The 15,325-nt window shown below is 43.1% G+C and overlaps 1 protein-coding gene across 7 annotated transcripts in view; it reads right to left on the bottom strand.

The window, feature by feature from the left end:
• LOC111230992 (receptor-type tyrosine-protein phosphatase F) overlaps window positions 1-15,325 on the bottom strand; it is a 184,594-nt gene that overhangs the window by 39,599 nt on the left and 129,670 nt on the right. For all 7 annotated transcript variants that reach the window (XM_022757914.1, XM_022757913.1, XM_022757918.1 and 4 more), the window contains 3 exons: window positions 4,627-5,199; window positions 3,739-3,839; window positions 964-1,211 (listed from right to left, as the gene is read on the bottom strand). In XM_022757914.1, the coding sequence (XP_022613635.1) occupies window positions 964-1,211; window positions 3,739-3,839; window positions 4,627-5,199 (922 nt within the window). The remainder of the gene's footprint in view (window positions 1-963; window positions 1,212-3,738; window positions 3,840-4,626; window positions 5,200-15,325) is intronic.

The raw sequence follows: 15,325 nt of genomic DNA, 5'->3' as shown, positions 1-15,325 counted from the left end.
GAAAGCAGCTGCTTCTCTCCCCTTTTCTCCAGGCCTCCACTCTGTGATTCAACAGTCAGTCAAGTCTGGGAGTGGGAGAAGACATGTATAACAAGACTCCACACCTCCCCTTTCACCCTCTCACACACACACACACACCCACACACACACACACACCCACACACACACACACACCCACACACACACACACACACACACACACACTCTCCCATCCCCAATCACCTGCGCTCGTTGCCTGTCAATCTGTGCTGGAGCTTGGCCAGCACTGACAGCCCTGTAATCTTTTTACCAATCAACTCTGTGCACTCCCCCTTCTCAGATTTGTGTGTGTGTGTGTGTGTGTGTGTGTGTATCTGATAGCTGGTCTTTACTTGTCAGGGTCAGAAACAATTCTGCTCTTAACAATTTGAGTCAAAAGTTAATACAGCTCAACCCTATGTTAAAAGTCTCGATTATCATCAGCTGCTGTGTCATAAAGTTGATTGAGACTAAAAGTTGCAGCTTTAAGTTTCAAAATAGGTTTAGTATTGATCAGATACAAGTGCTGTTTTTGCTGTTAGAAAGAATGTGGGTGAATTAGTTCTCCAGTGATAAACATAATTTATTCATCATTTATTTACAGTCTTAATTTAATTTGAAGATTTTGCATCTTTGAACTTTCCATAAAGCAAAAGTGTTAATGTACTTTTTTATTAACTGTAAATGATTAATAGCTGGTTGATTGTTGTTCAGCACATTTGCAAAATGTATATTAAAAAGAGTTTTGTCTAACTTAAGCCACCATATTCTTAGTGCCACACTGTGGGTTTTGAGAGATAACAATTTCAATGTTATGTGGCCTGAAGCTACAATATCCCCAAATTAAAAAGTCTACTGGCTAAAAACAGTCATGATCTGCTGGTGGATCTATGCCCTGAATCAGAGCTAGCCTGTGTGGTCAGCCCTGTGTGTCTCAGCACTGACCTGACACGTGTAGTGGTCTGGACCTTAGGCAGGTTGATGGTCATCTTGCCTCCCTGAGGCTGATGTGTGCTGGGCTTAGTCTTGATCAGGTCAGGGGCAGTGCGGATGGACACCTGCTGCTGCAGACCCCCAGCAATGTTGCCCCTGCTTGTCAGCACAAAAGAGTAGTCTGTGTCTGGCTGCAGCTGCGTGATCAGCTTCCTCTTCAGGTTTCCCAGCACTTCCACGCTTTGCTGGTTGTACAAGATCTGTGAGCACACAAGGGAAAACCTGGAGTTATAGTTTAGGGTAGTACACAAACACACACACACACAACATGTACAGAATATCATTCGGACAAATACAATACTATCTCTTTTCACTCAGTCACACACACACACACACACACACACACACACACACACACACACACACACACACACACACACACACACACACCACACACACACACACACACACACACACAGACAAAAGCAGTACAGTCCTAAGGGAGGTGCCCATCTAATCTGACACCTCATCTCATGTATTTCAGTATCACACTTGCCTATTGGTGCATATCCAATAGTTTTTTTTTTTACACTTCAAATTGTCTTTGCCCCATTACCACAGGGTGGGAATTGATATAATATCATTTTGACATATTATTACACCTCATAAATGAGCATGAATTTAGTTCTTCACATTTTTCAGTCCAAATAGGGAAAGTCACTTTATCACACCCTGGTGAAAGTGTTAACAGTTTATAGTGCTGCTATGCTGTGACACAATAAGGCAATAATGCCTTATTGCAATAAGTATTATTCAAGTGATAATAATAAATAAGTGAAAGTGAAATAATAATAATTACTAGTATTACAAAGCATAAGAGTTTATAAAAGCATGGAAAAATGATCCTTAATGATCATTGAGAATGTTTCAGTAGTTGAGTTGATTTCTGACCATCACTGTGTGTATTTTGATGCCAACCTAACCTACCAAGGCCTGCAAGGGAATTTTTTAATTCAAACGCGATTTCTAGATGGCGAGGCTGAAGCAAGTTTCTCTGATATTATGAGATCATTTGAGCCATATAGTTGTGACTGATCTTTAAATAACATGGTTGACAATTTCAACAAAACCATATCATCTGTTCTGAACACTGTTGCTCCATTAACGGTTAAGAATAGGTCAACTGACAGAATCTCCCCATGGTTAAACAGGAACAGTGTTAATGAGATCAAGAGAACCTGTCGAGCAGCTGAAAGAAAATGGAGGAAAACTAGACTCACAACAAAGCAGTACGCCTGGCAAGAAAAGATTACTTTTCCAAGATTATTACAGAGGATGCTAGAAATTCTAGAATATTACTCTCCTCTATTGACCAGCTAGTCAAACCCCCCCACCCCCCGCAGTTCTCTGCATTAAAATGTGAAGAACTAAGATTGTTCTTCAGTAATAAAATTGCTTCAAACAGAGCCAGTAATACTGCTGATGTTAACAAAAATGATCTCAGTAAACCCTATAAAAAAGATATTACCATGGGAAAATTCACCTGTATTACTTTATCTGAGCTTTGCAGGACCGTCACTGAGTGTAACTCCTCTACCTCATGTATTGACCCTGCACCAATGGCATTTTTTAAGCGAGTGTTCAACAGCGTTTTGGGTCATGTACTAAACATGATTAATATATCTCTTCAAAATGGCATCTTTCCAAATGCCTTCAAAACAGCTGTTGTTAAAACCTTACTAAAGAAACCCAACTTAGACAGTAATGTACAAAATGGATGAGCAATAAAGTTAAATGAGGAGAAAACTGAAAACCTCCTCGTCGGCAACAAAACAAAAATAGCAATACTGTTCAATAACCTGGGGAAACTGACTCCCTGGATTAAATCTGAGGTTACAAGTCTTGGCGTTATCTTGGATTCAGATTTAAGATGTAAGTCCCACATCAACAAGGTGACAAAAAAATAATTTTTCCACCTTAGAAACAGCTAATGTACGGCCGTTTAAAGACCAAAAAGATTGCTGAAAGATTGACTCGTTGCCTTCATTTCAAGCCAACTTGATTACTGCAATTCACTTTCTACTGGGCTCCTGAAAAAAAACACTGAGAGACTTCAGCTCATTCAAAACTCTGCATCTAGGCTATTAACCATAACCAAGAGAAGAGAGCACATTAGTTCAGTTTGGCTTCCTGTTACATTTAGAATTGATTTCAAGATGCTCCTCCTTTTATACAAAGGCCTTAATGGGCAAGGACCAAGCTATATTGCTAACTCCCTGATTAACTATGTGCCTCTGAGAACACTGAGGTCATCTATCGCTGCTTTATTGAAGGTTCCCAGCAACAGCCATAGGAAAATTGGGGATGCAGCCTTTGTCAGTTACGGCACAAAGCTATGGAACGCACTACCTATAGATATCAGAGAGGCCAGCTCACTAAGTATTCTTTAAAAGAAAGCCTTGCTTTATTCATTATTTTATCTCATTTTACATTAATGTTTTTAATTTCAAAACAATACTTTTAACAATGTTTTATGTTCATTTTATGTCTTTTCTTTTCATGTAAAGCATTTGGTGCATGTCATTTCTTTGCTGTAAAGCACTTTGTGCTACATTTCTTGTATGGAAGGTGCTATACAAATGAAGTTTATTATCATTGTTATTATTATTATTATTATTATTATTAAGGTAAGGTTTACACACATGCAAATTGTGTTCCGGGTCAAGTTTTTGTTTTAATCTGTACTTTAATATGTGGTTGGGGACTTCCTACCTGGTCGGCACTCACCTTAAAAGGCACTTGGGATTTGTAGTTTGGTGGCAAATCCCAGGTGAGGAGGACAGATGTTTTCATGACAGCTTTGACGCCAAAGTTTAGGGTGGGAAAATCTAAGGTGGGAAATCCTTTGATTAATATCTCAAGAAAGACATCTTGTACAACACAAAATGTTATCACTGTGTGTAATTCAATTTCACACTACAGAAAAGCAGGTAGCCCCTTCAGTAAACAATGTGAACATATTCCACACTGATACCTTATGACCAAACTTGACAAGCCAGGGGGGCGTTCAAAGAACATCAACAATCTCATTCACGCTTGGTTACAGATCACATAAAAATAGCCTTCATTTCCCTAAGCCTGTTCCATTTATTAAACCACGTTCACATCAAGAAATATGCAACAGGCTGAGATCACTGTGATTACCAAGGAATGTATACAGCAGTGGGAGGGGCAACATGTGTTTTAAAATAAGCATCATGCACAAATGGTTATAAATAACAAATCTTACATTTATAAGATTATAAAATGCATGAGGAGGTACATGCTGGGTACGCTTCAGAATCGTGTGAAAGGGGAGGATGAGGAGGCATGGTAATGTGACTGTAGCGTGTAATGAGATTAGTAGTCTATAAATCAATAAACACAGTGCTGTACAGTACTGAGTGGTGGATGAGAAAGATGTGGCACTGATAAAGACAGAATATATAATATATATAATGTTATTAAGTGCTCAAAACATCAGCAGGTGATACAGTGTTCATTTATATGCTCACGTATGTTGTGTGCAAGATTGTGTAGGCCTGAGGGTGTGACCCTGATTTTATGTTTTCAAATCAAATACCTCTGGTATGTTTATATATAAATGTCAGCCATGTGTTCTGGCGATTGTCCTACCATTTGACATGGTCCTGCTCTGAATGCTGGGGCTGAGCGGTCCCCCGCCCTTGCTGGTGTATGCTTGCACCCGGATGTCGTAGGTAGTGTCAGGATTAAGGCCGTGGATAGTCATGTGCGTGTCAGCGGTGCGGTTGGTGCTGTTCTGCTGACTGTTGATGTCCCTGTACACCACCATGTAGTATATGATTTTGCCGTTCCTCTCTGCTAGCAGCGGGGGCTCCCAGGTCAGCTGGGTGCTGGACTGGGTCAGTCCTGTTACTTGCAGGTTGAATGGGAAGCCTGAGGGCACATCTTCTGTGGTGCTGATCTCCTTTTGGTAGGCCTCGCCGATGCCTGCACGATTACGAGCGCTGAGGCGGAAGACATAGGTGGCGCCTTTGTGCAGTCCAGTGACAGTGTAGTGGTCATCAATCTTCCTCAGCTCGCGTGAGGTGTACGTTTCCTCATCAGTGCGCTTGTACTGCAGCTGGTAGCCCATTAGCTCACCCACCATCTCCTTAGGGGGCTGCCACTGGATCAGTGCTGTGTTGCCCATGGTGGTGCTGATCATCATAGTGGGCTTGCCTGGCACTGACAAAAAGAATAAAGTAGAGAGAAAAAGAATAAGTTGTGTTGTAATTCTTTTATATATACAGGATCTATTTTAAACAGCCCGCAAATGTATGAAGATACATTAGAAACGGCCTAATATAACAACTCCACCTGCAGGCAGCTTTCTCATACAACTATAACAGCAGATAGTGATAACTCTTCTAAACGTTGAAACCAACATACATGTAGCAGCCCACTAAAACTAGCATGACAATCCAGTAATGTACAGTCCTCTAATTATAATACTCCTTTGAATGAGTCAGGGTTTTTCCTGCAAAGAGAATTACGAGGCGACCGCCTCCGTCACATTTCGCGCTGCCTCGAGCTCTCAAGAAACTCTGACGGGTTATTTTCTAACAAGCGTTTCACTCGGAGGATTTCTGTCATTTGTAACTGCACTTGTGGCGTTATACAGATGTGGTGGTGCTATATCGTAATTGCAATGGGAAAAAACTGTTTTCCTCCATTTCATGTAACGTTTTCTTTTAATCAGATTGGATGTTCTCTTTTAATGTATGAACAAAACATATGAACTGATCTCCGCAAATAATGTACACTTCATGATTAAGCAAGATAAACATACTTTGTACTCTGGATGAAAGTTGAACTGTCTGCTTAAACGTGTACGTGATAGTCACTGTATAAAAGAGCTAAGTTTGAGATTGGAGGGTGTCCAGACTCTTGATACTGTTGTGGTTGAGAGAGGCTGCACCCTATTTGGCCAAATAGTAATGTGTTGCTCTTTGCCTCTGCTTATGATCATTGTGTTGCTGGTTGTTCATTCTAATTTGACATAGTGTTCGGTAATAAATCTTTGAATCTCGATAGACTCATTGTTGTCTGCTTTCCTCACCTAAGAGCAAAATTGCCTCTACAAACTTGTCGACGAGGATGGGATCAGGCGCGTGATCTGGACTCCGCCGGACAGACAGCCAAGTCCGACTGGACCATCAGCTGAGACCTCCATCCTGCGGAGCCCGGATCGCTGATCTGATCCAACGGACAACCACGTGCGGTGAGGACATTCAGTGATCTAACTTAGGCAAAGGTAGTTTAGGAATCATCTCACAACTAAGAGAAAGTTGTTGACAGACGTGTCATGGTTATAACTGTAGTATTTCCTGGGTTTGTATGCGTCTGGTGATTTAGATTCATTGATGCACACCTTTGGTTATACAAAGAAGACATAACTAGAGATGGGCAGCGGTCAGAGTAAAGGTGAGACAGGTGCAGCCATGGAGAACCTACCATCACCGTGTAAATTCATGAATGAATGGTATCCTGGTAGTTTAAACTAGTTCCAGAAGTGGGTTGAGCTAGGATTTCCCTCTAAAGGCAGTCTTAGTGAAAATCAATTGGAACAGTTAAAGACACAATTGTGAAAGTTGGAGTTTATGAGTGCAGCCCAGCACTCTGCCTTGTCCAAAAGAAAGCAGGAAAAGAATGAGATGTTTTGGGCAGAATGGAAGGCTTTTGGAATGTGGAAAGATGAGGTGAAGAGAAGGGAAAGACAGAGAATTGAAAGGTTCGATACGCCAAAATCTGAAAAACTAATGGAATTCCCTGATTTTAACAATACTCTCTATCCTCCTCTTTCTGAGACTCTGAGGAACCCAACATGCCTGGATCTGGACTCCGCTCCGCCAATTCCTCCTCCCTATTTGCAACCGGCACCAGTGTATTCGCCTGTCACTACCCGCTGCCAAGTCCAGCTGAGACTCAAAGCAAAGGGTACATCTTCCCTTCCAGTCACCCCCATATCCCCTACCATCACTATGCCAATGGTCGAGGTGTCTGGAGTGAAGGGTCCGATTCTGGTGTTCAGACCCTGGTCAGATGCAGAAGTGGCAGAGGCCATGTCACACATCTGCAGCCCCAAAGATAATCTCACTAAGTGGGAGATTGACTTTGTGCAGTTTATCAAAGAATACAGGTCCACCATGTTAGAGTTGCGATGCCTGATGAGCAAATCTCTAGGTAATGATTACCACAAGGTCCAAAGTGTGTTTACACCAGCGAGAATGGCCTGCTGTCTGATGAATCCAGACTTTGAAGGGAAAGAAAATGCTGACTTCATTGACTCTGTACAGACGCTCATTGAAATGGTCCAAGAGAAATTCCCTCAGAGACTGAATCTGTCTGCCATCACCTCCATGACGCAAGGGCCACAAGAGACATGCAGTTTGTTCTTAGCACGTCTAACGTCAGCCTTTGATGTTCACAGTGGCCTTACCAGACCTGACGTCATGGGTATTGAACCGCTCGACCCCTATGAAGTTCATTTGAAAGAACACTTTTTGAGTCGAATGAGGCCAGAGATAGTGCAGATGGTGAGGAAATCTTGTGTCACCTGGAAAACCTGTCCACTTTCGTCCATCCTGCAGCATGCAGAGCATGCGGAGGAACAGCTCCAGAGAAAAGATGATCAAAAGAAACAAAGCAGACAGAAGAAACTGGAGGATGTGCAACTGGCCATGTTCAATGCGTGTAAACCACCCCCGAAACCTTTCCAACACTGACCGAGAGGAGTCAGAGGCAGAGGGAGGGGGAGAGGACGGGAGGGAGACCGACGCAAAGGAGATCCAAGCGCATGTCACTACTGCGGGAGGCGCGGGCACTGGCAGGCGGAATGTCCTGAGAGGCCGAGGCCGACCTTTCCAGGGTCTAATTGAGGAGAGGTGGGGGCTCTGGAGGGGCGGACTCCGGAGACAGGGCACCATTCTTCAGAACCGCAAGTAAACCACCCTACACCCACTCAGTTAAAATTCACTATGTATTTTAATAGTAAAGGTTATGAGAAATTTCCAGAGCTAACCCTTATGGTGGGCTACGTACTCAGTGTTACGAACAGATGCCTTTTTCGCCTATCAGCCAAAAAAAAGTGGAAAGTCATGTGTAACTATAGGGTCTAGTGGTGTCCCTATTTCGGAAAATTGCTCTGTCCCATTGCAATGTGAATTGGATGATCAGATGATAAAACATTCCCTTTTGGTGTCACAAAATTGCCCGGTAAATTTGATGGGACGAGACTTGATGTGCAGTTTTGGTATTATGCTAAGCTCCACTGCGGATGGTATTAAAGTAATAAAAAAGGCTCAGCTTCCATGATATCAGATGGCTAAGTGTGATCCAGGGGTACTTTTATATGCCTATGAGTGGAAGTTAGAAGCGCACAGAGTAGCCAGTGACCTCACTAAATTTGCTCATGCTCATAGCACTGCAGCTGAGTGTTTCATGCATGACCAATCACTACATTGCACGTCTTACGTCAGCATAGGGCCAGACAGGGAATATGAGGATGTGTGGTATGAGGAGCAGACTGAACCAGAAAAGTTGACGTTGAAACATGTGTATTGGACGGGAAAGGCAGCTGCGGTGGCTGTATCTCTTACTCCATCACAGGAAAAGGTTTTTCGAAGCTCAACCCCTCACATTTCATTGGCGAAACCAGCGGATTGGAAATGGCAGGATTTAGGCCCATGGTTGCAAAACTGTCTTAGCCTAATAGACTTTGAGCCGGCTGCGGGGGATCCCAGGATAGAATATAGCACTAGGGGTGAGGTGTATCGATCGAAATTGATAGATGAAGTGTTGGTCCAAAGGTCAGTGGAGATTGTGGAGGAGCAAGTGCGATGTGTAGATCTGTTTACATTGGCAGAAGCAGATCACATCACAGAGTTGTCTGAAGTCCCATCCTCACTATGGGCTTCCCATAAATATGATGTAGGGCTCATGAAGGGAGCTGAGCCCTTGGTGGTGCACCCCAAATCTGAGTATAGGCCGTGTTTAAAACAGTATCCCTTGAAAAAAGAAGCTATCGATGGCATAACACCAGTGTTTCAGTCACTGTTAGAATCAAGCATAATAATACCATGCGACTCTCCTGTTCGCACCCCTATTTTCCCAGTTAAAAAGGTTCGGGAAGAAGGCCGACCTACCGAATGGAGATTCGTACAAGATCTAAAAGCAGTGAATGCTGCGGTCTACCAGCGGGCACCTGAGGTATCTAATCCATATACCATACTGTTGTTGATTCCGCTAGGAACCACACATTTTTCTGTTGTTGATCTGGCCAATGCGTTTTTCTCTGTGCCAGTTCATCCTGATAGCTAGTTCTGGTTCGCCTTCACCTTTCGTAGGCGAGGGTATACATGGACCAGGTGCCCAATGGGATACCATGAAAGTCCAGCCGTGTTCCACAGAGCTCTGAGTGAAAATCTGCAGACTTTACATCTCCCCGGGGGTCTGCCCTTGTGCAGTATGTTGATGATTTACTAATCTGTAGCCCCTCAGAAGAGACTTGTAAAATTGATACAGTAGTGCTACTTAAATATTTGGCAGAGAGTGGGCATAAGGTCAGTCGACAGAAGCTTCAGTTTGCACAGCGTCAGGTGACTTATTTGGGACATGTAATCACAGAGAGGGGTAAATCCCTCTCTCCCAAACGAGTCGCTGCAATACAGAAGCTGCCAAGACCTGTAACAAAGAATGTGATGCTTATGGTCCCTCATGCTGTTTCACACATTTTGCATGCTCAGAAAACATCTCATTTGTCTGCACAGAGGTGGCTTAGGTATCACAACACATTGCTTGAACTGCCCAATGTCGAGGTCAAACGCTGTAATGTCTTGAATCCAGCAACGCTTCTTCCTACAGCGGACGATGGGGAACCACATGATTGCGTGGAGGTACTACAGCAAATATGTACCCCAAGACCCGACTTGAAGGACACGCCCCTCTCTAATGCAGACTTAGACCTGTTTGTTGACGGTTCAGCTTCACGCGCTCCCAACACGGGCGCTTCCCGGGTCGGGTTTGCTGTAGTTACACCATATGAGGCTCTTGTTAGTGGAAGGCTCCCTTCACACTTTTCAGCGCAAGCAGCCAAGTTGGTTGCTCTTATAGAAGCATGTAAGAAGGCGGAAGGAAAAACTGTCAACATATACACTAACTCGCGCTATGCATTTGGTGTAGTGCATGATTTTGGCACACTATGGAAACATAGATGGTTTCTGACATCAGCAGGTAAACCTATTGCACATCACACACTAGTTTCGGCCCTTTTAGATGCCATTTTATTACCGAAAGCTGTTTCTGTTGTGAAATGTGAAGCTCACACTAATTCTACCGACCCTATTTCCACAGGAAATGCAGCAGCAGATGCAGCAGCTAAAGCAGCAGCCTCGTCTGAACCCCTTTTCTCTTTTTCTTATGTTATCTGTGCCAGTTGACCTCAGCCCATATGCAGACCTCCCCACACTTCAGTCTCTTGCCTCTGCACAGGAGCGCACCTTGTGGTTATGCTCAAGTGCAACCTTTAAAGATGGAGTTTGGATAGGCCCAGATGGTAAACCTTGTCTGCCACGTGCTCTTTTTCAAATGTATGCCAAGCTGAGTCACGGTAAATATCATGTGGGTAAAAATGGCATGCAGGCTGCTATAAATGCTAATTGGTATACTAAAGGATTTTCAACATTTGCGGATGATTTTTGCAAAAGATGTGTTATTTGTGCTGCTGACAATGCTTCAGGAGCGATCAAAATGCCACAGCAAGGTCATCCACCTCCGGACAGGCCTTTTGAACATTTGATGATGGATTTTATTGAATTAACTCCATCAGAGGGGAAGAAGTACTGTTTGGTAATAGTGTGTATGTTCAGCAAATGGGTTGAAGTGTTTCCCACTTCTAAACAGGATGTAGGAACGGTGGCAAAGATCCTCCTGGTTCACATCATACCGCGTTGGGGAATACCCAGGCTCATAACCGGGCTCTTGACGAGATTTCACAATATTTGGGGTTTAACATTAAACATCATTGTTCTTATCATCCACAGTCGGCAGGTGCAGTTGAGCGAGAGAACGGCACTATAAAAGCTAAACTGGTGAAGTGCTGTGAGGACACAGGGTTGTCATGGGTGAAAGCACTCCCACTGGTGCTTTTCCATATGTACGTGCGAATAAGGAATAAACATGGCCTTAGTCCCTTTGAAATAGTGTTTGGAAGACCTCCGGCCACTGGCATTGGTCCAGTGAAACCTGCCTTGACCACTGGCCAATATGAAGACAGTATGATAAGGTATTGCGCTAATCTGTCAGCAGCACTGTCCGCTTTGCATTCGCAGATGAAAGCTGTACTTCACTCTCCAGCCACTGCGGTCCAACACCGGCTGAAGCTAGGAGACTGGGTGCTCATCAAAGACCACAGACGGAAGCATTGGAAGCAGCGGCGCTACATCGGGCCGTTCCAGGTTCTCTTGGTCACCGAGACAGCAGTTAAGGTGGACGGAAGAATGCCCTGGATCCACGCCAGCCATTGCAAGCAGGTTCCGGAGCCAGAGGGGTAGGGTGAAACGCCTACCTCCATCTGTAGCGTGCCAAGCTCCAACGAAGTGGCAGCTGGGCAGAGTACCTGTGTCACCACCGACAAGGTAACTGTTGAATACATCACTCAAACCTAACACCTTGGTCGGAAGGGAGGAGTGTGAATTGGGCTCCGCCCACGCTCCAAGCTTCAATACATGACCAACGGGGGCGACAGTTGAGGTGACGTAGGGAACATCCTCTGTCTAACGATGGATCGCACATTTGAAGAACCACACTTTAAGAGACTGGGACTGAGCCTGAAAGGAGTCTTGTGCTTATTTTTTTCACTGACTGCGGTGGTGATGATTCCCTTCGTCATCAATGAACTATGGACGCATGAATCCTCACAACACCTAGGTAATTCCCACATCCGGCCCAGAAAAGAATGGCAAGAAGGGACCCTCATCCTCCATTGTCCTTCAACGCAATGTAGTAAGGGTAATTGCACCATATTCACAATTGACGATGACGATATAGCACTAGTAAGGGTTGAAGAGGACATGATTGATGTTATATGTGATGCACGAAGTAACCGTGTCTGCACAGTATGGCTGCATGAGAGATTTGATGATAAAGGGGATTTTCCATTTTGGTGTAGCCAGCCACGGTCTTGTGAGGCCTCCCCCGCCCGTGGGGATCCTAGTGCATGGTATAGACAGTGTCGTAAAGAACAAGCCACCGGGAGTCCAGTGTCTTACTCAGCCCCCTTTTAAGCCAGGTGCTATTCGATTTAAGTGTCCGAAAAACACATGCGTAGGGGCTAAATGTCAGATATACACACTTAGACTTAGTAAGCCGCGTTTTGGCCACTGGCAGGCCATAGGATCGATGCATGTACAAACACAATGCACCCCTGATACTTGCTCAATAATTTTGAGTTCCATGTACAACAGCAGTAGTGGATTCCCATTTTGGTGCAGTCAGCCGGATGATTGTGTCACGAATCCGGCCAATCCCAAGGAATTTGAGTGGCAACCTGCATGTAGAGCAGGCCAAGTAATAAGAGACCTTCCAACTCGGGCACCGTCTCTTGAAGACCATAATGTTGCGTTGTCTATTATGACGGAGTTTGCAAATAAAGGAAATTATTCGAATTGTTGGATTTGTCAACACATGCCCACCTCTTCTAAATCCCCTATGCTTGTTCCAGTTCCATTCACAGGTGCAGATTGGGAAGTGTCAGGATGGCCAGCCTTTGCTGGTTGGTTCGCCAATGATGATGAGGATTGTTATACACCTGCATCACATTCTGCACCTGATGAACAAACTATGTCTCAGTATCAGGGTGATAAAGGAGAAGCATGAACAAACATTCCAGTAATCAGCTATAAAAGAAAGCTATTCTTTTTGCGTGAGAACCTTAATATAATTACGGCCCAAAGACACCAGTTGGTTTCTCTGTTTGAACTAACATATTATAGAAAAGTATGTTCAACAAGGACTTTGTATAAAATGCAAATGACTTTAGCTGAAACTGACTGTGCAACAAGAAACTGACTGGTTGAACTCTGATTGTACCCTTATCCAAACAAGCATCTATTCAACTTGACGTGAGTGTACAGCATGTTCCTGGATCGGAGAGTGGATAGAAACACACTTGTCCTGGGGAAACATAATTGCAACATGGCTCTATCTCGACTAGACCCTCAGGATAGGAAGTTTGTGATAGACACTTCCTCCAGTTCTCGTTTCATCCTATAACTAATGTTTCCATCGCTGTCTCAACTTTAAAGCGGAGCACGGATTTTTCTTTTTTTAACCAGCTCGACTGTTTCGGATAATAGAATCATTCTATGGTGAACGAGGGATTTACACTTCCAGAGCAGGTTTATTTGGTTGCGCAATCTGGTTTATGGCTGTGTTCCAGGATAGGAACTTCTCATAAGGAAGCCCTTTACAGGCACATGTTATTTGGCATATCTTGGTTCTTTGATCTGAGTGTGCTGCTGCAGAGCAGACATCCCCTTATCATGTACGACACCAACCCTATTTCTTAGGTTCAGAATTTTGAGTATTTTTATGCCATCTTATGTGTATATATAACTCAACAGGAAGTGGCCGTACTCTATGTCTGTTTTTAGGAAATGCACATGAATAGAATACAGTAGACTCACAGCCATGCAGGGCGAATTAGATGACAATTAAAGAAACCCCATGTGTTAACAAATAGAATGGCATTAGACTTGGTTTGGCCTCACAAAGGTGGTGTGTGTAAGGTTTCGTTGTACATAATGCTGCCACTTATCTTGCAGATTGCTTCGCTCTGCGGTCCATGATGTGATACAGACCCACAAACAAGATATTAGGGAACTCCATGAGATAACCCACTGAATCCCTTTGAGGGATGCAGGCTTTAACAGACGATTGGTCTTCCTCATCTCGGGTAGCATTGTAATCGGGATAGATCTTTTCATTTGTCATAGTTTTTTGTTTGTGACATTACCAAAGTGTGGTGTTAAAAAAACTGTAACCACATGGTAACAACAAAGTCTCGAGGGCTAACCTGAATTTGTACACCTCTCCAGACTGGGTTTCCCCCGTATTTTGAGACAGTGACAGTATGACACTTCTGAAACAGGCAATCTTAAGTTTTACTTATATTGAATGGTGAACAGAGGTTTCAATCTATGAAGAAGTTTATGACAGTTGATGTATCGATATTTCGTGAATTGCAGTCGTGATGTTTTACTCTTTACATATTATGCTACAAAAAGAAAGAAGGTTAAATTCTGTCTTCAATTGTCAAATGAGAAAAGGGGGGTTGTAATTGCGAAAAACTGTTTTTCCTCCACTTCATTAATACGTTTCTTTTATCGACTGGAGTTCTCTGTGAACAAACCGTATTGAACTTGATCTCCGCAAATAATGTACACTTAATGATTAAGCAAGATAAACATACTTGTACCCTGGATGAAAAGTGTAAACTGTCTACTTAAACAGGTGTATGTGATAGTCAACTGTATAAAAAGAGCTAAGTTAGATATTGAGGGTGTCCAGACTCTTGATTACTTTTGGTTCGAGAGAGGATGCCCCTAATTGGCCAAATTAGTAATGGTTTGATCTTTGCTCTGCTTATAATCATTTGTGTTGAATGCTGGTTGTTTCGTTTTAATTTGACATTAGTGTCGGGTAATAAATCTGTAATTCTCGATAGATCATTGTTGTCTTGCTTTCCTCACTTAGAGCAAAATTGCCCTACAGTAATCAGCACAGTTGCCCAAAAAATGCCTGAAGAAGAAACGAGCTGCATTTTCCTCAGGAATTTCCTTCTAAGATGTTGTTAATTCCCTTACAGAAGAAGTGTTCATGCCACCAGTGCCTGATATTTCGTGGCTGTTTAAACAGGTGAATACTCGTTCTTTTAGCATCCAAAGCACATCCAAGTTTTTTAAAAAAGGTTTCCAAATTTAAGTTAACATCCCAATAGCAATGTAACGCAGTTCGGGAGAGGAGAATCCGAGGGCAGGTGACACAGTGCCGACATCAATTATTCTTACAGGCATTAATAATAATTCACGTGGAGTGTATTAACGCAAAGCAGACATTTACATGTTTTTAACATCACTCTTTATTCATCTATTCCCAAAAACAGTTTTTAAAACTACAAACTCCTGATTGAGCTACAATTTTGTGTGTAAAGTTAATCAGAATTTTGAGAAGAATGAAAAAAGCATAATAAGAACGCAAATAATCAAATCAGCTGGAAAAATAATAAAAGTATTACAGTGAATTTGTAAATGTG

This window comes from Seriola dumerili, unplaced genomic scaffold (assembly GCF_002260705.1).
Source record: "Seriola dumerili isolate Sdu_G_001 unplaced genomic scaffold, Sdu_1.0 BDQW01000291.1, whole genome shotgun sequence".
Lineage (NCBI taxonomy): Eukaryota > Metazoa > Chordata > Actinopteri > Carangiformes > Carangidae > Seriola > Seriola dumerili.
Note: the sequence above shows the minus strand (reverse complement) of the source record. Positions and strands in the feature narration are given on the sequence as shown.